General features: G+C 49.1%; 1 protein-coding gene across 9 annotated transcripts in view; it reads right to left on the bottom strand.

Annotated features, from left to right (window-relative positions):
* The window catches only part of LOC143823922 (protocadherin alpha-C2-like), a 258,537-nt gene that overhangs the window by 48,493 nt on the left and 186,466 nt on the right, over nt 1-23,578 (bottom strand). For all 9 annotated transcript variants that reach the window (XM_077310664.1, XM_077310662.1, XM_077310663.1 and 6 more), the window contains exons 2-3: nt 7,097-7,155; nt 4,382-4,470 (exon numbers count right to left, since the gene is read on the bottom strand). In XM_077310664.1, coding sequence (XP_077166779.1) covers nt 4,382-4,470; nt 7,097-7,155 — 148 coding nt within the window. The remainder of the gene's footprint in view (nt 1-4,381; nt 4,471-7,096; nt 7,156-23,578) is intronic.

The following is a 23,578-nucleotide window of genomic DNA, read 5'->3' as shown; positions in this document are numbered from 1 at the left end:
CAAATCTTTGCCATTTGAGAAAAAGCATCCCAGTAAACAATGTTCGGCTGCACCAGTGTTCCCAGTAGCACATAAACATAGCTTCTCCAGACAAGGCACCTTCTTCTAATGACCACTCATTACTCAAGATGGTTCAAGATTCAACCTAACAAGCATAAAAGCTCTCTTATAGCAGATTGGAGGAGCACCTCTACTTCATCCTCAAGGGAACCACGGCAACAACCAACCTTCCAGGCACCATTTTTAAAAACCTCCTCTGTTTGCTAGCCTGGAGTTGTCCCTTGCACCCACCAGAGTGAAATTCAGGACACGGCATTAGCTTAAAAGGCATAAGCATCAACAGGATAAGCCCTGCTCGTCTTTGCTTAGGCGAAACTCACTCTGAATCCAACAGAGGCTTGATCCGCGTAACTGAGCCCCAGCTTTAATGCCAAAGGAAGGGAGCTGCCCATTGCCTCACCAATTCAGAGTGCAGCTGTGTGCAAGGAATTAAGGATTTTGAGGCTTAGCGATTAACATCTTTATCCTTCTTAAAACTTACTATGACATCATCTTTTCAAGCTCCCATTGATTAACTCTCTGATTTCTTCAGCGTGAAGAACTTGGGCCACAGGTTTGGTGGGCCACCAAGTGAAAGGACCATTTGGCTGCCCTGCCATCTAGAATTAATCGGGTGAGCAGATTAACAACACCATGGGAATGTTATCTGTAACTACTAGGCAGAAGCAGGGAAATTCCATGTTTTAGAGGTTGCAGAAAAGGTGCCGTTAATAAAGGTGTGATGGGGCCCAGGTGCAGCTCTGGGGCAGCGATGGCAAAAACAAATGTCAGACTGATTCACTTTAGTGCAATTGCCTGAAATGGGTCAACTGTCTAAAAAGCATATCTTTGCATCTTCATTTGATTGAGGGGGGGAGTGAAAAGCTCATTGATTTAGGCACCAGAGGAGGAAAAAAAAGCTGGAGGGGTTTAAGGAAATTGAGAAATACAGTTTTAACTCTTGGTGTGTGGCTCCATTTGACAATATAACCCCTACACGTCCAATCAGCTGCCTCAGGTGGGAGCCAAATGTCCTCCTCACCTAGCAGAGCTGCCAGACTGAATCTAGGACAGGGGTTTGTTGAGCTTCATAGCTGTACTGAAGGACGATGTTTCTACTCTACTAGTCTGGTGAGGATAAGACAGTAGAAGCAGCTGCAGCTGCCAGAATTCTCTCATCTACAGGATCTGCTAATTAAAGTTGCCTGCAGCTGGCCTGTCCTATACTGAACTGAGCAGACCTCTCACAACAGATGCCCTGATCTGCCTGGCCCAGGCTAACCTGACCTTCTCAGAAGCTAGGCAGGGCCAGCCCTGGTTATTGCTTGGATGGGAGACCACCATGGAACTGCATAGGCAGGCACTGGCATAGCCATCTCTGAACTTCTCTTGTCTTGAAAACCCTAAAGCAGGGCTAGCCAAACTGGCTCTTCCAATGTACATGGACTACAGTTACCAGGAGCCTCTCGGTAATTGTAGCATGGATATCTGGAGAGCCACATTTTGACTATCCCTGTCCTACAGGGTCACTGTAAATCAGCCACAACTCAATAACCACACAGACACATCATAACAGACCCAGGGATTGAGTCTTCCTTCTTCCCCAGAAGGCCAAAATACAGGCTACACCTGACATGGGTTGTGTCACAGGTATACAGCAAATTTTTGGCAGCAGAAACAGGGTCTCAGGGAAAGGTCTTTCAACTGCAGATGCCAGGGATAGAACTTGGGACCTTCTGCATGCCAAGCAGAGGCTCTACCAATGAGGCATGGCCCTTCCCCAAATATATGGATGAAGAATTTCATTGATTTTGTTTGCTCTGATCCCCCTGAAATCCCTTTTGGATACAAATTTTAATAATAAAAACCCCTACATGGCACAGTTAGTGAGGCTGAGCAGTCAGCAGAGAATGGGCCTGCATTGAAAACTGAATAGAAACGGGGGCTGCACCCAAACCAAAATGAAGAGAAAGAAACCAAGGGTGCAAAAGGGTCCTTAATTGTTGAATAATCCCTACGTGTCTTGCCTTCAGCTTCATCAGGGAGGGTATAGTTTTAGATTCCTTTTCAACTGAATGATGAGAATGTCGATTTTAAATTGGAAAGGAATTTAGCAGGAGATTTCCCTGATGAAGCTGAACGCAAAATGCGAAGGGGGTTATTCAACTATTAAAGATCCTTTTCTTTTTGCACCATTTGTTTCTTTCTCTTTGTTTTGTACTGCACACTGCAAACATGCTGTCCCACTTGCCTCTTCTTGACAATGCAGTCAGGAACTGACCACATTGTTGGCCTCTGCAGACTGTGAGAAGATACACTGTAGGTTTCTTGTAGAAATACATACAAAGCAAACGAAACGAATAGGCAAAAAGTTGTATCTTCTTGAGATTTATTGAATGCAATCCTGAATAATTTTGCAACCAGAACGGGGGCCCAAGTATTCAATCCCGCTTTCTATTGCTTCTTCGGTGGTTGCAATTGAAGAGGTGACCTCTTTCCTGAAGAGCTATTGCCTATGTGATATCCTGTACCTGTAATACTGGTGATATTATATGATGTTATATGAGGAATATAATTGCAACCACTGAAGAAGCAATAGAAAGTGGGATTGAATACCTGGGTCCCCGCTCTGGTTGCAAAATTATTCAGGATTTCATTCAATAAATCTCAAGAAGACACAACTTTTTGCCTATTGGTTTTGTTTGCTTTGACTGTGAGAAGATAGCACAAAGGTGTGGCAGGCATGTTGAATACCCTGGCTGTCCCCTCTTCCCTTCCCTTGCTGTTTTCATCAACAACTTTCTGTGACTGTGCTCTCCCCACACAGTTTCTTCCAAGGAATTCAGCAAACAGATCACTTCTGTACGGGCTTTACTCCTGCTTCCGACTCACTATAGTGCTGCTGTCCATGGCACAGGCTCAGGTATGGCACAATGAGAACCAAGCAGGGGAGCTGATGATGCAAATATGCAATTGTGCCTACCTGGACTTGGACACTTGGATGCTTGGGCAATGACCATAACTTGCCCTGTGGTGGTCACTGGTGGGGACTGGATCAGCGATTTAGGAATAGTTGAATATGTCCAACACTTAATTTAAGCGAAGCCATTTTATAGTCCACTGGGGACCCCTTCCTCTTATATATCTTCTGAGAGGTGGGAGGTATCAGTATTTTACTTAATGTATATAGCCAAAACAGGAATTAATCAATAAAAGGAGTAAAACAGGATATGTCGCAGTAAGATATAGAAGATTAACATTTCAGATGGGTGGCTCTCATTCAAAGTACTATAGCTTGGATCTTCTCTGCAGCTAGAGCAAAAAGTGCCACACTAGGACCGTTTATGCACTGGAGGTCTCATGCCAGGTTGCAGACTGGAGTTTTAGTCATGACAGGTTGCCCCACTTCTTCCTGTACTCACATGGGGGAGCATTTGGCCCAGTGCACCTCATCCACCCCCGATTTGTGTTCCTGCATGGAAGCTGGGGCAGTGAAGTTCCCAGTGCATAAACGGTCTAGGTGAAACAAAGGAGTCACTCTCTGATATCCAGTTAATTTGTCAGAACCGGAAAGAAGTCATGAATTGGGTATTATCTTGGCAAGGAACTTGTTTCTGGATTCTGAGTACAAGGAACAGGCCAGAACAGAGTGGGGGAGATCTTCCAGAAGTGAATTCCCACCCATGCAGTGGCATTGAGGTAGAGGAGTTTGAGGGTAACGCCCAGAAAGCATAGCTGATGGCACTGTTTCAAACCATAAAGATGTTTGTGCCACTGTAAGATTGCATGCCATTATATTAATTATACAGAGTGCTCTAGAATGATCTTTTTAAATTGTTTTATACCACGGGGCTGATTTCAACTGCAAAATTGCAGAGTGGTCAATCAAAGCATAGCCCTTGTAGACCCATTCTTGTACATCTGGGATGTTGGCTGAGAGACAGGAGGTGATACACAATCACATTAAAGGAACGTATGAAATAGGCCGAGGAGGGCACAGGACAGCTGGCATAACAACTCTGTGCCTTTTTGTTGTTGTTAAGTAAGGTACTTTTCATGTTGGCTAGAAAATTTCTCCAAACCCAAATTCCTGCCTATAATCTTCCCAGTTTCTTTTTCTAATTCAGGATGCTGGGGACACACTGCCCAATAACTGGTACCCATCTGGCACCTGATTGTTTCTAAAACAAGGGGTTCTAAAACAGAGGGAGGATTCAAGTTTCCAACACAAAATGGAAAGGAACTGTTGTGCCACACAGCAGAAAAGATGGCTCCATGATTAAGAGCTCCACCTTACAGATAGACATCACTTCAGCCGAAAACGGAAGTCTCGTTCCCTAACCTGTTGTTGCACTGGATACCGTTGGCCACTGCTGCTCCGGTCCTCCTGGTCCTCCTCGTAAGCCTCCAGCCTCCTCCACGTGCCCAGCACTAAACAAATGCACACAGTGATTAAATGGCGCAGTTCTCAGCAAAACACCATGACCCTTTCCCACATCACCCGCATAGCCTTTTCTTGACAGTGACCGTTTACGCACTGGAGGTTTCATGCTGGGCTGCAGGCTGGAGTTTTAGTTGTGGCAGGTTGCCCCACCTCTTCCTGCACCCACACGGGGGAGCATTTGGCCCGGTGCACCTCATCCGCCCCTGATTTGTGCTCCTGCATGGGAGCTGGGGCAGTGAAGTTCCCAGTGCGTAAACGGTCAGTGAGTCTCCCTCAAACATAACATCACAGATGTTCATTGCTTGCACAAGCAAAGTATCCTTTCTCTAGAAGTGGGCTTGTTGCAAGCGGGGCTCTAAAGCAGGGGTAGTCAAAGTGCGGCCCTCCAGATGTCCATGGACTACAATTCCCAGAAGACCCTGCCAGCATTCGCTGGCAGGGGCTTCTGGGAATTGTAGTCCATGGACATCTGGAGGGCCGCACTTTGACTACCCCTGCTCTAAAGTTTTCTTCCTGCATAATTTGCAGTTGCCGCTCTTTGTTATAATTTTTGCCTTCCGCCAACCAACTTGGGACCACTGCGCTGCCTTCAAGTTGCCTTTCCAGACTGCTTTGTTCCCGGTAATGAGATGCGATGCCTCCAGCATGGCTGGGAAATCCCGAAATCCCCATCGTGTTTATGCCTTAGTGTTGAAATAAATAATGAAGGCCTGTCCTGTCAGTTCCAGGCAGCCTTCCGCTAGTCTTCTGCTGTCACTGCCAACACCTGGAGATGATGGAGCCTTCTGCCTTTGAGGAGCAGGGAGAGAAAGCGGCAGGGAACTTTCCACAGCAGTTGTTGTTTTTTTAATCCAGTGCTGCCGCAAGGCCAGCCAGTTCAGTTGTCACCTGTTATTAAGGTGCAAATTCAAGTGGCAATAGCAAAAGCACATTGGTGTATTACACAATTGAGTCATTTGCTGTTTATCACACAGGATAAACTTGGATTCAGGGTTATGCAAGTGGAACCATAAAACAGACTTAGTGTGGTACCACTCGGGCAAGAACTTCTGCTTTCTCCCCTATACGCTGTAGTGTCCTAAAACACAAGTGGGGATGCAGTAAGTTCAGCTTAGTGCCAGCATCTGCTGCAGTCTTTTCCCCGAATTTCTGCTTACACAGAAACATAAGTGGAAAGGTTGCACTAGATCCAACCCCTCAACACAAAATCCTGAAAGCAGTGCTACTTTCTCTTGCAGGGGAAACCACTGTCAGTTTCATAGCCAGTTTTGCTTAAACACAGATCCAGAGAGGGAATCCCCCCCCCCCACTATTCTCAGGCTGCCTACAGTGGTGGTGTGCTCCCCCTCACCGTCAATCTTCAAGCAGAGGCTGGACAGATACTTATCATGGCTGCTTGAAGGTGATCCTGCATTGAGCAGGTGGTTGGTCTAGATCAGTGATCCGCAACGTTATTTAGGCTGCGGACCAGTGGGTGTGGGAGGGCGATCCAATGGCCGTGCATACGCAGCCGCAAACGCGCATGTGCTGCAGTTTCACGAATGCATGGTCGCGCGTGCACGTTTGCACCATGCGCGGCCACAAATGCAAATGCACGGCTGGGCCGTGCATGCACGTTTTTGTGAAACTGCCGCACATGCGCGTTTGCGCAAGCGGCCGCGCTTCCCTCTCCCCCCACCCCCACAAAAAGAAGCTTGTGGCCTGGGGGAGCAGGGAGAGGGAGCCGCGGCCCGGTGCCAGGGCCTTCGCAGCCCGGCACCAGGCCATGGCCCGGTGGTTGGGGACCATTGGTCTAGATGGCCTTCCAGTTCTATGAATTGAAAATTTAATGTGTCATGATATCATCCCGGTTACCTGTTTTCTGTCTAACTGGCCCTTGAGGTGCCCCCTCAGCTACAACTGGCAGAGTGGCACAACTAACGGAGCATGGTTTGGTTATAATCCGCATGTGGGATTCAAATCCCCCGCTAAGCCACAAAGTTAAGATTCAAGGCACTGGACAGTTCAGCACTCCTCCCATCAACATAACCTTCCACAGCTACTGGGAGAATAATGAGCTAACCATGACAATGTGGTTTTTATCCTGTGAACGGAGAGGATTCATAATATTATAATAATAATGAATTGATGAAAGCAGAGAGGGGACATTAAGCAGCGGATTGACAATTACAAGCTTTCATGGAGCTCAGGAATCCAGCCACAGACTGCTGCTCGGGCTCCAGCCTGGATGGGATGATGGGATGCAAGAGCTCATTAGCATGGATCTGGGAAAGAGCTGACAGATGCAGAATCACAGCTGCCTCTGGCCACAATCTGCCAGGAAGTTGTTCTTCAGACCCCCCCCCCTCATGACACAGCTCCCATTCATTTCAGAGGGGCACATGCTCTATGCCAGGGGTAGTCAAACTGCGGCCCTCCAGATGCCCATGGACTACAATTCCCATGAGCCCCTGCCAGCATTCGCTGGCAGGGGCTCATGGGAATTGTAGTCCATGGACATCTGGAGGGCCGCAGTTTGACTACCCGTGCTCTATGCTGTTGATAGTAACCAGACCACAGCTGGCCAGTTTTCCTCAAGGAGTGGCAAAGACAGAAGGAGGGTGTAGTACGTACCCTTGCATTCCAGCTCTTAAGGACGCAGAATAACGCCAGTCTGGATTGGGTGGTTTTGGCTGCAAAGCAAAAAAAAAAGGAGGGAAAGAAATCCATATTAATTTATGCTTTAACAGCATTTAAAAAGCAATGTATTCTAATCTAGGATCCCGTGCAAAGCTCTCCCATAGTTTATCTCTTGCCAGAAGGGAACATAAATCCACTGGCTTCTTTGCCAGCTCATCCCCCACACATTGTATAGGAACTTCTTTTGTCATTGCATCCGAGACACTGCAGGTGGAGTCAGGGGGTTGTGGAAACAGGTTTTACATTTTCCTGTGCACAAAATGGTTCCCTCCACACACCTTGAAGCTGGACAGTTCTTCACCTTTATTCAGGAATTACTTTAGAATACACAGTACCTGCCTTTAACCCTGGTGTGTGTGGATTTATTCTGCTCTGTACTGCATTTTTTAAATGCAGGATATCCCATTATATTTCAAAGGTTGTGATCCTTCCTGCGCTGCCCTGCATGCTATCAATCGTGGGGGGGGGGGGGGTTGGCCAGTGATTGTACATCTATTTCAGACCTCCTTTTTGTTCGGGGAACATTTTGATCTGCTAAAGAGTTTTTAAATAACTCAATTGCAGCTGAAGCCTCGCTGTTAGACACAATCCTATATCTCAGCTACAAGGGGCTCCCTTTTAAGTCTTTTCCTATCCTACCCCCCACCCCACCCCATCCTAGATTTCACACAATAAAATGTCTTTTTTTATTGTAGAAAATATATATACCTAACCTCTATCATATCCAAGGCAGCTTCCAATCACAAAAATATATTTCCCTATAAAGTACATAGGTATATTACGCAAGGCCCATGAGTGGTATCTCAAAATGGCATCCCTCTAGCCATCCCCTCCTCCCTAGAGACTGGTGGTGGTAGGAAGTGCTGCCAAACCACAGCCAAATTACAGTAGGGCAGAGGTGGCCAAACTGTGGCTCTCCTGATGTCCATGGACTATAATTCCCATGAGCCCCTACTGGGGCTCATGGGAATTGTAGTCCATGAACATCAGGAGAGCTACAGTTTGGCCACGCCTGCTGTAGCGTTTTCAAGGCAAGAGACATCCAGAGGTGGTTTGCCGTTGCCTGCCTCTGCGTTGTGACCCTGGATCTTCGCTTCTGAGATCTGCTGAGACAGGGCTACCCAAGGCTATCCAGGTTCCGGACAGACAGAAGGAGAAGTAGAGCTGTTTTTTTATACCCCACTTTTCACTATCTGAAGAAGTCCCAAAGCAGCTTACAAATACCTTTTCCTTCCTCTCCCCACGGAAGAAACCTTGTGAGGTTGGTAGCCTTAACAGAACTGCTGTGAGAACAGCCCTAAGAGAACTGTGTCTACTGCAAGGTGACCCATCCAGCTGCAGGTGGAGGAGTGCGGAATCAAACCCAGTTCTCCAGATTAGAGTCCACGGATCTTAACCACTACACTGCACTGGCTAGCGGCCATTATCCCCTATCCTGAATGATGCCAGGATGTTTTCTTATTCCCATTAGGAGCAACCCACAACATTGTGCGGCTGAAACTACAGATCATGGGAGCAGTCAAGTTGGTTAGTTCACATGTCTGCCCCATTTATATGGGGCAGCGATCTGCTTTAAACTTTAAGACAATCACACCCTGATGGGAATGGAATTCTCTCCTGCCTTCACTCCCCGTGTTCTTTCATTTCAGGCAATTTTCTCCCAGCCTTGTTCCTTTCCCGGGCTTCTAACACAGAAAAAGTGTTGTGCATGACCTTGCCTGGCCTGGCAACCAATAGGCGGTTCAGGAGTAGCAGAGCACAGCTGCTACTAGATCCCTACCAGAGAAAACCCAAGGGAGCATCATGACTCTGACTCAGAAGCCTCCGAGGAAGAGCCTGAGGAGCCAGACATGGCCTAGGGGAGAGCAGGAACTCCAGGAGACCCCTGCCGGGCAGATGCCCCCTCTCCAAGGCAGTCCTAGTTGTAAAGGTAAAGGTAAAGGTATCCCCTGTGCAAGCACCGGGTCATGTCTGACCCTTGGGGTGACGCCCTCTAGCGTTTTCATGGCAGACTCAATACAGGGTGGTTTGCCAGTGCCTTCCCCAGTCATTACCGTTTACTGGGTACTCATTTTACCGACCTCAGAAAGGGAGGCTGAGTGAACCTTGAGCTGACTGCTGGGATTGGACTCCCAGCCTCATGGTCAGAGCTTCAGACTGCATGTCTGTTGCCTTACCACTCTGTGCCACAAGAGGCTCCTATATCCTAGTTGTATGTCCTAATTGTATATGATGGTAATTTGTGCACATCCTGTGCACTAATACAATCCACCTGTGCACTGTGTGTGTGTGCCCACATTTTGCTGCTTAGAGTCACATTCCACAGCTTTAGAAGCCTACAGAGACTGGAGGAAATGCATGAAGCAGTGAACAGAGATGGGGGATGTTGGGACCCATGTCTGGAGGAACAGGGGGAGAACACTTGACCAGTGCCCAGATAATTGGGGGGGGGGGTTGTCCCAGAGCAGCAACTCCCATTGACATAGTAAAAAAAACCCTGAAGCTTATGTTCAAAGATGTATCTATGACATGTATATAGATGGAGTGTTCATAAGGTTGCCAGCACCAAGCTAGGAAATAGCTGGAACTTTTCCACACAAAGAATTCGGCCCAGCACAGCATTCATCCAATTGTGGGGCTAATTTCTGCTTCTGGACAATGTTGGCACCGGCCCAGGGCAGTCTCAGGCCTGGCGTGAAGCAGGCCCTCATTTACTCCATGGCAAGGGAACTCATCCAGCCATGGGGCAAATGAAGGCCTGCATCGTGCCAAGCCTAGGACCACCACAGACTGGTGCCAACATAGTCTGGGAGCAGAAATTAGCTCCGTGATTGGACGGATGCTGTGCCAGGCTGGATTTCTGGTGCAGAAAAGGTCCTTGCCAGGGGGGACCAGACAACCCTATTTGTCTATTGCAGGCTTTCCCAACTCCCACCCATTCAGGAACTCCTTCCTGGGCTGTCAAGAAACCCCGGGGTTTTGTGAAACCCTGGGGTTTCTTGACAGCACGGGAAGGGTTTCCTTAATGGGTGGGAGTTAATTAAATGGGTTTTTAAGTTGTTAAACATTTATCAGGTAATATGACCCATCTGCCCTCTCCCAAAATGGGCAGTGATGGGCCTGGAGGGGGGAAGGGGAGGGACCCTGGGTGGGCATGCCCACAGCTCTGCTTTCCAACCACATTCTGCACAATCACATCACTTCTGGGGTTTCTCTAAGCCTAAAGAATGTTTCAGGGGTTTCTCAATGGTAAAAAAGTTGAGACAGACTGGTCTATCAAGAGACAGAAATTGACTTTAGGGACTTAATTCATGATTCTGCAATGAAAAAGGGCAGCCACATAATAACATAAAAGTGAACTGGCTTAGTTAAAAAATGTTTACAGTCCTGTTGCTTAACTGGAATAAAAATAATTCAAAACAGCTACTGGAAACAGCTTTAGGACCACGTGGAACTCAGAAGTATATAAACCAATTCTTCTTTTATCCGTAATATCTTTCTTCAGGCTAAATACTATATAAAATGAAAAGGTTTTAAAAGGGGTTGTGCTAGAGCATTTTAAGAAGAAGAAGAATTGGTTTTCATACCCTGCTTTCCACTACCCGAAGAAGTCTCAAAGGGGCTTACAACTGCCTTCCCTTCCTCTCCCCACAACGGACACCCTGTGAGGGAGGAGAGGCTAAGAGAGCTTGGACAAAACTGCTTGGTCAGAACAGCTCTATCAGTGCTGTGTTGAGCCCATGTTCACCCAGCTGGCTGAATGTGGAGGAGCGGGGAATCAAACTCGGCTCACTAGATTAGAAACCACCAATCTTAACCACTATACCATGCTGGCCCTAAAATGGTACTTGGGCTTTGAGAAAACAGGCCCCCCCCCTTCATCATCGATGCCCAGCAATCCCCCTCCCCAAATCAGGAATGGGCACAGCCAAGTAAGGAGACCAACATGGCTGCTCACCTGTCATTCCCTCTCACTACCGAGTACAGAGATGGAGACGGTCATGCAAGTTTTTGGCAGCAGTCCCCGGGCTAACACAAGATGGCTCCCTGTTAGACCATCAATATACCGCAAAGAACAATACGCAATCACCCATACACAAAGAAAAAGTCAATTCACTGACAGGGAAATGCTTACAAGCAGGAAACAACACACAATATGATTCTGCAGGGAAATATGGAAGGACACATCAGAAAGCAAAGCATTATGTCTGCAGTATTAAACAAACTTGGGACTGACTTCAGAGTAAAATGTGCCTGAGATCAGGCTGTAAGGATCACAATAAAATGTGGGAAGAAATCAGAGGTCTCTTTTTAAAGAGCTACACTTTGCTTGTTTAGGGTTTGAAAGTAAGAAAATTCTCTGCTGCTGTTGGAAGGGGCCCCTGAAATACTGTAAAGTGCAACCTTCTGTGAACAGGAGATTGGAGCCCCGTCTGCCTGCAGTGGCTTTTCTGCTGGGGTTTATGGACTGCAGAGAATTGTACTAGATTTTATCAGGCTTGCCGACTGCAGCAGATTTTTGTAGAAGGCAGACATGTTTGTCACGGCAGCAGGGCTCAGAGACAGCTCATGCCTGAGTGAAAATGACGCAGAAAAGGGGGGGAAGAAACCAGAAAGAAGATTCTCAGAAATTGCAGCACTGACCAGGGATGTCATTAACTGATGAGACCAGAGTTATTTGTGCAGAGAAACATTGAAGAATGATGTGGCACCTAAAAGGTCAACAATTGCGGCACAAGGACAGACCCATTTTGTTAGACCCAAGACCAGGGAATTTTCAGCCCTGTCTATGGCTGACATGGCCCAATTATTCCATTTGTCTTTGCTACAAAAGACTATTTGGGAAGATGTAGGGAGGTTTAAGCATTTGCACAGGAGAATTCACTGTACTTGGAAATGACATTATGTTGTCATTCAATCTACCCTCTTCATAGGCAAGTCCCCCACCCCCCATGGGTAGAGATGTATGAAATCTCTAACCATCTGGCAGCTCCTCTGAACTATGCCCACAATCTCTGTCTCCCATGCGAGAGGTGCACCTGTACTCTCTCCCCTGTGGTTCCACTCACAACAACCCAGTGGGATTTGCCAGGCTGATAGAGTCACTGGTTTGCTTCCAGCTACAGGTGAGTGACAAGTCAAAAAGAGATGGTTCCAATCTAAGCCTGGCACTCTACCAACTACACCAGGCTGCCTCCCTTGTTGGCTTTCTACATGTTACACGCAGCTCTGTGACTATGCTACTCTAGATTAAAACAAGAAGCCCAGCCTAAGATTTCCTGTTCCAGTAGATGGATGCAGAGGATGGGAAAGCAGACCCCAGCAGAAAGAGCACCTCAAACTGCATCTTGCGGTGATTTTACAAGGGCAGGCAGGCAAGTGATGCTGGAACTGAATGTGCTAGTCTGACACCCGTGTATTGCAAGGGGAAGCACTGTTTTCTATTCTTTCTTCTCTCTCTTCTTCTTGGGAGAGAGAAAGAGCAGGAAAGAGCACAAGAGGAAGACAGCATGGTAGGGGCAGTCAGCTGGAAAGCAGAACATAAATTCTTTATCTTTGAACAGTGGCCTCAAAGAGAGCTAAAATAGGCCTTGCTTTTCTCCCCTCTGCATTTACAAGATGAACTGGCCAAAATCCCTTCTCCTGCAACACTATCTAAGGGTCAAGAATTCTGCCTTCCTTCAATTCTGATTATCCGAAAGAGAAACAGTAAGGTGTATTATACATGGAGAACAATGAAAAATGGGTCTCATGTTGTAAGTTTAGGTTTTAGGTCTGGTCCAAGTACAAAAAAGTTGATGATTGTGGTTTTAAAACAAGCAGGACAGAAAACTAGGGAACAATCAAGGTGTCAAGGGGTCTTTTCAGTTAGAGGTACTGGCTGAATAAACAGCAGCTCTGGCCATTTTGTTTAATTTTCAGATTTGCAAAACATGTACAAGTTTTACTTTCTCAGTTGTGTACTCAGTAGGGTCACCAACCCCAGGTTTGGAAATAGCTGGAAACTTGAGGGTAGAGCCTGGCAGAGCCAAGGTTAGAGAAAGGAAGGGGTGATGCCATGCAGTCCAGCTTACAAAGCAGTCATTTTCTCCAGGAGAAGTGAAATAAATGTTTTAAGTATATAAAAAAATGATTTATGTAGTTCCAGAAGAACTCCAGCTTCCATCTGGAGGTTGGCAACCTTAGTACTCAATGAGATGCACTACTTTGAACACATGGTCTGATGTCCAGAAAAATCTCTGACCAAGCTGATCTAATAGTTCACATTTTGATAATGTTTTGGTATTCACACATGTATTCCAAGTAAATATGATAGCCATCCTCCTGAATCTCTCCGATGTGGGTTGTATGAGACTATCTAACTGCTTTGGTGATAATCTCAGAAACTATATTTTATCTTTTAATCTTTACATAGGATAAGAGATGAGAATAACCTGTATATCTGTCTATCTGTCTTTCTGATTTCATTAATATTTGCTTTTCATTTACATTATTTGGTATCACTGTAGTTTTTTTACATGTATTCATTTTAAGAACAATTCGATTTTAAATAAAAATCTTTAAAAAATAAATGTGAGTGATCTTTGGCTAGGGTGTAAACTGCACAGAGCTCTTATTCCAGCCCCAGATCGATTCAGTCCCTGCCCTCTACACCAGTGGTCCGCAACCTTTCTTAGGCTGCAGACCGCTGCGCCGGGGTGCGGGGAGAGGGTGACCCGGGGCCCCGTGCGTGCACGGCAGCCACGGACGCAAACGTGCACGCGCGGCAAGTCTGCGCATGCGCGTTTGCGCCGCCGGCATGCCGCGGCTCCCTCTCCCCGCCCCCCAAAGCGGCCGATTAGCTTGCGGTCCGGCAAGCTTCTCTTCCCGCCCCCTCCCAAAGCAAGAAGGTTGCCGGGCCACAAGCTGATCGGCCGCTTTGGCGGCCGATTTGCTCGCAGCCTGGCGAGCTTCTCACTGTGGGGGGGGCGGGAAGAGGGAGCCGCGGCCCGGTGCTGAGACCTTCGCGGACCGGCACCGGGCCGCGGACCGGGAGTTAGGGACCACTGCTCTACACAGAATGCGATTTCCATTTGGATTTTGGGCGATTTTAATTTTCCTTCTGCAGCAAGAAGGATAGATCCGGAGTGACCCTACCTTTATTGTGCCATATCTCAGAGTGCTGAAAATCCTCAATATCCATTTGGAAACGAAAGCTCCATGGTAGAGAACCTCTGATAGGCCACACCTGGTCATGTGACACGCTTGCCTTAAAGGAGAAGCCCCTAATTTCTCTCAACTTCTGTCAGTCCTGCATTTTTCCTCCCTCCTCTGCCTTTTTCGATCCTCTCCCCCTCCCCTCCAAGAAAAGAAAGAGGCTCCCTGCCTGGCTTCTCTCCCCCCCCCCTTCAAGAAAAGAAAGAAAGAGGCTTGCCTCCCCCCCCCTTCTGAGCCTCCCTAACCACGTGCAGAACACTTTCCTGTTTCAATGGGGAGGGGGGGGAGAGAGGAAGAATCGAGTTCAAAGCGATCTGAATTCAACAGGATTAACAATGAAATAAAGAAAGTAAGTGCAGACTCTGCCTAGGACAAAAGTTTTTTGCTTGACACCTGGAATAATAAACTTCTGACTTTCAGTCAACGGGCAGCCATCTCAATATAGCCCTGTGATGGAATGGTTAATGTACTGCTTTGGAACAGGCAAAGAGCCCGCTCATTTCCACGTGTCTGCTTTAAAATGAATGCGTCCCTGATTGTGGGGTGTATGTGTGATAGTTCACCCATTCCATGTAGGACTGCCTAACCTAAAAATATATTGACCCAATCAGTGTGTGTAGTTAAAGAAGAAAAAGTTGGTTTTATACCCTACTTTTCACTATCCAAAGGAGTCCCAAAACGGCTTACAATCACCTTCCTTCATCTCCCCACAACAGACACCCTGTGCGGTAGGTGGGGGCTGAGAGAACTCTGACAGAACTACTAGGTCAAAACAGCACTGTCAGGGTTGTGACAAGCCCAGGGTCACCCAGCTGGCTGCATGTGACGAAGCAAACCCGGCTCACCGTATTGGAGGTCACTGTTCTTTATGCAAGCTGCATAAGTATGAGGACCCCCTAACAATCACAGTATGAAAATCCCCTAACCAGACAGCATAGTGGGGGTCCTGGAATTGTGGGGTCTGAAGCATTTGCTGCATATGCTGCTAGGATAAACCGCCTCTGGGTCCCGTCTAGAGTCTCCTGCCTAGCAGCCTAGGACCACACAACTAAATCCGCCCACATCAGTGGTGCCAACATGTACCATGACCATACGCTTCTCCCCAGCACTGTCTACCCATGGAGCTTATTGCCAGTCAGGGGTGGCCAAAATGTGGCTCGCTAGATGTCCATGAGCCCCTGCCAGTCCACAGATGTCTGGAGAGGCGCAGTTTGGCCATCCCTGCTGCTAGAGTATCCTTCAAGGCAGCCATTTTCTCCATAGAAACTGATCTCTATACTCTGAAGATGAGGTATAATTCCAGGAGATCTCCAGGACCCATCTGGAGGCTGGCAGCTCTACAAGCCAATGTGGTTGTTTAATCACTTATTCCAGACTGTTCTACTCCCCCTTTCTGAGCAGCAGTCCCACAGCAAGCCATGGACCCGGGTTGGGGGGGGGGGGAGGCTAAGCATCAGTCGGAACATGATTGGCAGGCCTGCCTTCTAGGAGGGGTTGCCATTTCTAACGTCAGATGTGTATTTCCTCTCTTACAGAGGCTGGCCTGCTTGTGCTACACAGACTAGTTAACTCCATGGGCAGGGGGCAGCTTCCAGCCAATCCTTCTTAGACCAAACTGCCCTTGTCTAACCCTGGAAGAAACTTGCCTCAATTTCATAATGAATGACATTTATTCTAGCACAGTGCCAAACCCACAAATAATCCATGACTACAAAAGCATCGTTGTCATGAAACTCTTGGAAGCAGCCCAGGACTGAAAGCCCCATCCTGGGGGGGAGGGGGAGGAAGAAAGAAAGAAAGAAAAAGGGGGAAAGTACAGCACCCGGTCCATTATTGATTTCCCCTTGGGATTCTTTCTGAACGCTCTCCTAGATCGATACACTTTATGCGGAGAAGCTTCAGCGGCCTACTTTGTTCTCCATTATTGAATTATACAACCAACCACAATCTCTATGCTTCCATGCACGGAGTGCGCTTCTATTGTGGTTTGCCTCGAGGCTGGCTTGGAAAGGACGACAGGGAGGTGCGTGGAGCAATTGGCAAAGGGTTTCTGGCAAAGGGAATATTGGTCATTATTAAGGTTCAGAGCCTGGCAGCCTCCCATATAGAAGTGAGCAGGGCATGATCCTACAGGCCAAGGCAGGGATTCCCAGCTAGGGGTCCCAGGGAGCTCCAGATGGGGTCTGCAGCCTTTCCCCTAGCACAAGCTAGGGAACCAGCCACTTCCATTGCCCCCCTCCCCCTTCCCGAGCATGTGTGAGTTCTCTTGTGGCTTCTGCACCTGGGGGGGAGAAAGAGTGTGCATGCTTACTGCTGGTTTAAACCGCCCCCAGCCTCTCCCTCCCCCCTCCTCAAGCCTGTCTGTTAACAGGTAGTGATGTCACTTCCAGGGGGAGTGGCAGGGAGGCGTGACCAGCTGACATTTCAGGAATCCTCAAAACCTGAACATTTATGTATTGGTTTGTTTGTTGTTTGTTTTATGGACTCCTCCACAGCCAGAAAATTGGAAAAGGCTGTGTCCAGGGCTTATGTGGTTTGGTGATACCTTAATTTCTGTACGACGAGAGGATGCTGTAATTATTACATCAGATCACTGGTAGGTTTTTTTTTTTTTTTTTTTGCTGAAAGGTGGATGAATTGCCTGCTGAAATAATTGCAAACTGAAATGCACAATTAAATGCTCAGTCCTGTTGATTCCAATCAGGTAATAATAAGAATAAGAATACCTTAAAGGCCAACAAATGTTCAGGATATAAGCTCCATAATACTGTAATCAGCTTGATTAGTGCAGAAGAGAAAGGCTCAGAACAATTGAATCCCCCCCCCCCCGTCCCTGCTGAATAGGGACATAGGATTCTTATCTCACTACAGATGCTAATTTTCTGCCCCCCAGGTATATCCCCTCTGCTCTAATCAAGATTACGAGATGCAGGGTACCTCAGCATCCCTTACAAGTATTCTTTATTCAGGCTGGTAGCTGGGTTAGACTGAAGCAGCAGAACAAATTTTGAGTCCAGTGGCACCGTTAAGACCCACAAAGTTTTATTCAAGACATACGCTTATGTGTCCACATGCACTTCCTCGGATACAATGAAGCAGAAGTCACCAGTCCATACATATAGGTAAGGGGTGAGCAATAAATTAGCACACAACATAATTAAGATGTTTGACAGAATCAAGGACCTAATAGAAACAGCACATTTAGTTTATAAGGTTACCATTTGTTTAGGTTTCATCCTGGGAGGAAACATAGTGAAGGAAATAAACCCTCTATCCCATTTCATTGTATCTGAGGAAGTGTGCATGCACAGGAAAGCTTAGGCCTTGAGTGAAACTCTGTTGGTTTTAAAGGTGCCCCTGCACTCCTCCCACCTTTTGACTAGAATAAAAGGACTCGGAGATCTCCATTGCCACTCATGTCCAACAAAAGGAGCTTTGTGTCTCCAAAGCTTGTTGATCTCTGAGGTCCTACTGGACTGTTTTCCTGCAGACCAATGCTGCAGTTACCCTCTGAAACAACAATGATGTTAATGCAATGTATCAAAATCTGGTGCGACACACAAAATTAAAAGCTGCTGTCCTAGCATGGTTAGTCATTATTATTTCCAAGTTCATCTTGTGATACATTAAATCTGTGCCAGACCAGCGATTCTCAACCTGAGGGTCGTGACTCCTTTGGTGGTCAATTGACCCTTTTCCCAGGGGTCTCTGAGGCCAACCCTGCAGCGCTGCCGCTGTCAGACGCACAGGAAACTCACAACAAAACTTATTCAAAAGAAAAGAGTTTTATTGATTAGCACTATACGCATTGGACTGAAAGTCAAATCTGACCAGAGGCCAGATTTGCCCCAGCTTATCAATACATTTCTCCCGCCCAAAACTTGACAGTTCCCAAGGAGGGGGGTAGGAGAGAAAAGACATGTGTGTTACAACAACAGGATTCCATTCTCCCAGCCTTGAGAGAGGTGACAACAACCCTGTGAGCCCACAACAAGATAAAGGTTAACATAACATCACTACTCTATTTTATAGCTTACAAACTATAAGGCCAGGGCAAGCAGGCGCCAGGCCCAATCAAGCGGTATAACTGACATGGAGGAACTCAGGCTAATTTATGACAGAGATTCTACAATCCTGACATCCCTCCGCATTAAAACTATCTCACTCCCCCACCTAGCCGGCATCCACCGGGCGAGGACAATCAGGGAATGCTCGATGGAAAGCCCGGAGAAGGCGGGGTGCCTTCACATTCCCAGCCTCAACCCACTCCTTGTCCCCAGAGGGAAAATCTTTCCAATCGACCAAATACTGGAGGCGACCCTTATGCATACGAGAGTCTAAAATTTGGTTAACTTCATAGTGGGTGTCTTTGTCGATGTATATCGGCACAGGCGTAGCTGGAGGAGGGTGCCATTCATCCGGGACGGGAGCTCTCCGCAGCAGGCTGGAATGAAAAACCGGATGCACATTCCTATAAGTCTTTGGTAAAGCAAGTTCCACAGTTACAGCATTTATTAGTTTAACCACTTTAAATGGGCCCACATATTTTGGGCCAAGCTTCTTGGATTTTTGTTGACACCGCAAATTCTTTGTGGACAAATAGGCCAGATCTCCCACTTTCCATTCTGGTGCAGGTACCCGTTTTTTATCTGCCTGGGCTTTATAGGCTTGTTTCGCTCCTTTGAGGCTGGCAATTATATCCGGCCACCCTGCACTGATGGTTGCTGCCCACTTATTAATGTCAGGGGCTTCGGTGGAGCTAAGTTCCCAAGTGGGTGCTGCCACTAAATCAGTCCCATACACCACCTTGAAGGGGGATACCCCCGTTGAGGCGTGGGCCCCATTGTTATAGGCAAATTCAGCGAGTGGCAATAGGGACACCCAGTCATCTTGCTGATGATTGATAAAGCAGCGTAAGTATTGCTCCAAGATCTGGTTGACTCTCTCGGTCTGGCCATTTGACTCGGGGTGATAGCCTGAGGTGAGGGCTTGTTCTATGCCTAACAACTTCAGGAGCTCCCGCCAGAACTTGGCAACGAACTGGGGGCCCCGATCCGTCAGAACACGTGTCGGGATCCCGTACCACGTGGTTTATAAACATTGAAGCCAATTTGGCTGCAGTAGGCAAGGCCGTGCACGGGATAAAATGAGCCTGCTTTGAAAAAGCGTCCACTACCACCCAAATGACGGTTTTCCCTTGACTGGGAGGTAAGTCCGTAATAAAATCCATAGTGACATCCGTCCAAGGCCGAGAGGGGGTGGGCTGGGGCTGCAACAGCCCTTTTTTCTTTCCTCCAGCAGGTTTTGAGGCGACACAGATGGGGCACCCCTGCACATACTTTTCCACATCCTTGCGCAGAGAGGGCCACCAATACTGTCTCCTGACCAGGTGCAGAGTTTTCACAAACCCAAAATGTCCAGCTGTTTTCGCATCGTAACAAAGTTTTAAAACCTCTCCCCTGGCCGCAGCCGGGACGAAAAGCCTCTCGCCTTTGAAAAAGAGCCCCCCCTTCTCAGTCAGATCGGGGCAGAGGGAGTAAAACTCCGAGTCCTGTGACAACTCCTTCTGGACCCAACCCCCTGGAATGGGCGTTACAGACTTCGTGTGGCTGCGCGTCACTGCGGCCATCCCCAGTTGGGCGGGGGTAAAAACTGTATCCACCAATGGGTCTCGTTTGCTGTTGTACTGGGGCAGGCGCGACAAGGCGTCTGCCAGAAAGTTCATTTTGCCAGGTAGATGTTTAAGGGAGAAGTTAAAACGAGCGAAAAACTCCGCCCATCTCATCTGCTTTGCCGAAAGCGAGCGGGGCTGCTTGAGCGCCTGGAGGTTTTTATGATCCGTCCAGACCACAAATGGCACTGTGGACCCCTCTAACCAATGCCTCCAAGTGGAAAGAGCCAATTTGACTGCAGCCGCTTCCTTCTCCCAAATTGCCCAGTTTCGTTCCGCCCCAGAAAATTTCTTTGAAAGATAGGCCAGCGGGTGCAATTTCCCATCCTCCCCCTCTTGGAGGATCACGGCCCCCATTGCCACGTCCGAGGAATCTACTTGCACGGTGAATTGCCTAGTTGGGTCAGCATGGGCTAGCACCGGTTCGGACGTAAACAACAATTTCAGTCTGTCAAACGCGTCCTGGCATGGGGGAGTCCAATGGAGAGGCGCCCCCGGACGGTTCGCTGTCTTTCCCCCTTGTTTGGTTTTCAACAAATCAGTAAGAGGCAACGCCACTTTGGCAAAATTGGGGATAAAGGTTCTATAAAAATTAGCGAACCCCAAGAAACTTTGTAATTGCCTCCTAGTACGAGGGGGTTCCCAAGCCAACAGGTCCCGCACTTTGCCCGGGTCCATTTCAATCCCAGCCTGGGAGACCCGGAAGCCCAGAAACTCCACCGCATCTTGGTGGAACTCGCATTTTGACAGTTTGGCAAACAACTGGTGCTCCCGCAAGCGGCGGAGCACTTCACGGACCAGGTTAGCATGACTCTCAACATTTTCTGAATACACAAGAATATCATCAATGTAAACCAACACCCCTTGGTACAATAAATCATGCATAATTTCATTAATCATATTCATGAACACGCCCGGAGCGCCGGCGAGGCCGAACGGCATTACAGTGTACTCAAACTGCCCCAGGGGAGTGTTAAAGGCTGTCAAATATTCGTGTCCCTTCTTTATTCGGACCCGGTAATAGGCCTCCCTTAAATCCAGTTTCGTGAAGATTCGCGCCTTCCCCAAGTGGCCCAATAAGTCCTTTATCAGGGGGAGCGGGTAGGCGTTGCATGTGGAGACTGCGTTCAAACCCCGGTAGTCGGTGCACAAGCGCAGTGAACCGTCTTTCTTTTTCACAAAGAGGACCGGGGCCGCCAAGGACGATGTGGCCGGTCTAATAAAGCCCCTCGCCAAGTTTTTATCCAAAAATTCCCTGAGCTCCGCCATTTCCCGCGGGCTCATGGAATAAAGTTTGGCTTTGGGGAGGGGTTCCCCCTTCTTCAATTCAATTGCACAGTCAGTTTTACGATGGGGGGGAAGTTGGTTGCACTCCACCTCCGCGAACACATCAGCAAAGTCCCGATACTCGGGAGGGAGCGCTGCCCCCCCGGATCCCAATGCGGCCACAACCCCCGAGCTCGGGGGGCTCCGCGGCCGAGCGTGCTGCTCGCAAGCGGGAGAGGTGAATTCCACAGTCCCTTCTTTCCATTTCACTAGGGGGTCATGTTCCTTCAGCCAATCCAATCCCAACACGCAAGGGAAGGCAGAGTGAGGGGCTACCAAAGGTTGGATTTGCTCCCAATGTTTTTTTATGTCCAAGTCCATTGGGCGCGTTTTTGCCGTGGCTTCCCCTCCGGGGGCACATTTCCCATCTAATTGGGTGATTGGCAAGGGTTCTCTCAGCGGCACCTTTCCCACCCCCAAAGTCTCGGCCAGCGCCGGGCTCACTAAGGATTGGGTGCACCCCGAGTCCACGATACATCGGACACCCACTGTTTTCCCCGACTTGGGGTTGGAGAGATTGGCGGGTAAGAGCAGCAAGGGGGAATCACTCACCGCGCGTTTGCCCCTGTTGGCGGCCTGCTGGCGGGGCGCCTTTACAGCAGACCGTCCTCGTTTCCCGACTGCGCCTCAGCTTGATCCTCGTCCTCCAGCCCGCTACTTTCCTCCGAGTCGTCCACTGCCGGTACGGCAGCCACTGGCACCAGAAGAGACTTGGCACTTTTCTTCGGAGCGGCTTTCTTGGCGGGCTGAGCTTTCGGTGGGGGGCTGCTCGCGGCCCTCGGGGTCGATCCCGCTTTTGACGGGCATTGTGCGAGAAAATGCCCCGCTTGGCCGCAGCCCAAGCACAGCCCTTTCGCCATGCGCCGGGTGCGCTCAGTCGGCTCCAGCTTCGCTCGGGGCTTGACTTTCGCCGGGGTGGAAGTCTTCGCCACGGTTTTACCTGCCAGGACCTGAACCATCGAGGCCCGCTCCAATCGATTTTCCATCTCTCCAGCCAATTGGACCCACCCGTCGACTGTAAGCGGGTCTTCCAAAAGGAGGCATTTGTCAGCCAGAGTAGGATTGAGGCCCCCCACAAACGCCAGTACGCGTTGGGGTTCGGTCCAGTCCGGCACCGAAGACGCCAGCTCCTTAAATTCCCTGGCATACTCAACCACTGACAATTTTCCTTGCCGGTGAGCTCTGAGTTTCTTCTCTGCAGTCTCCCGTTCGAACGGCTCCACGTACATCTGGCGCATGGCCCGCAGGAAATGGTTGTAGTTACGGATGGCTTGGGGATGGTAACGGTACAAGTCCACGAACCATTTGGCAGCCTTGCCTTCTAGGGCTTCCCCCACGAAGCGCACCCGCTCGGCGTCGTCATGGAAAGTAAAACCCATGTCCATCATGTAGGCCTGGAGATGCACCAGGAACGTAGGAAAATCTGCGGGGTTCCCCGAAAACTTAGCCTTGAATTTATAGGTGCTCCACATCTCCACTCCACGGAGGTGGGGGGGTAGGCGTCCTGGGCCCCAATCCGCTGGCGCCGGGGCTGGGACCAGGGGTCTTGCACCACGGCCGATGCCTCGTCCTCTTCCCGCCGCCGCTCTCGCTTGATCTGCCACCCTCGCCGCCTCTGCTGCCCGCGCGGCCGCCGCCGCTGCTTCTCGTGCCGCTGCTGCTGCTGCCGCCTCGGCTCCCGCAACGTCCGCCGCCGCCGCCGCCGCTGCTGCCGCCGCCGCTGCTTCATCGTCTCCCTCCACGCCGTCGCCTCCGGCTCCGTCGCCGCCAGCGCCGCCCGCGTCCTCTCGCTCCTCGTCTTCGTTTTCCCTTTCCCTCTGCGCTCTCGCTCGAGCCGCCGCCTCCGCCTCGATCTCCAGCTGCGCTCTGGCCCTGGCCACCGCTTCAGCATCCGCTGCTGCTTGCGTATCCGCCATGCCGTGCTCCCGCAGGGCAAGCCCACCGCTCGCTCTGCGCCCGCTGGTATCGTGCGCACCACCACCGAGCACTTCCTTCAACAGGCGTTGTGTCCGGCGTTTCTCCTCCGGATCCAGCCGACCCGAAAGGTCCTGCAGCCAGTTAGTCACCCTGTCCAGCTTGTACCGCAAGTCCTGCGTCTCACCCACAGGCTCCAGTCCGTAGCTAGGCAGTGCCAGGTGCTCCGGCCACAATTCGTCGCCAGTAGGGCGGTCGTACTTTGACAATCGCCTACGCTGGGTGACGTGTCATTCCAAAAATTCCTC

This window comes from Paroedura picta, chromosome 14 (assembly GCF_049243985.1).
Source record: "Paroedura picta isolate Pp20150507F chromosome 14, Ppicta_v3.0, whole genome shotgun sequence".
Taxonomy (NCBI): Eukaryota; Metazoa; Chordata; class Lepidosauria; order Squamata; family Gekkonidae; genus Paroedura; species Paroedura picta.
Note: the sequence above shows the minus strand (reverse complement) of the source record. Positions and strands in the feature narration are given on the sequence as shown.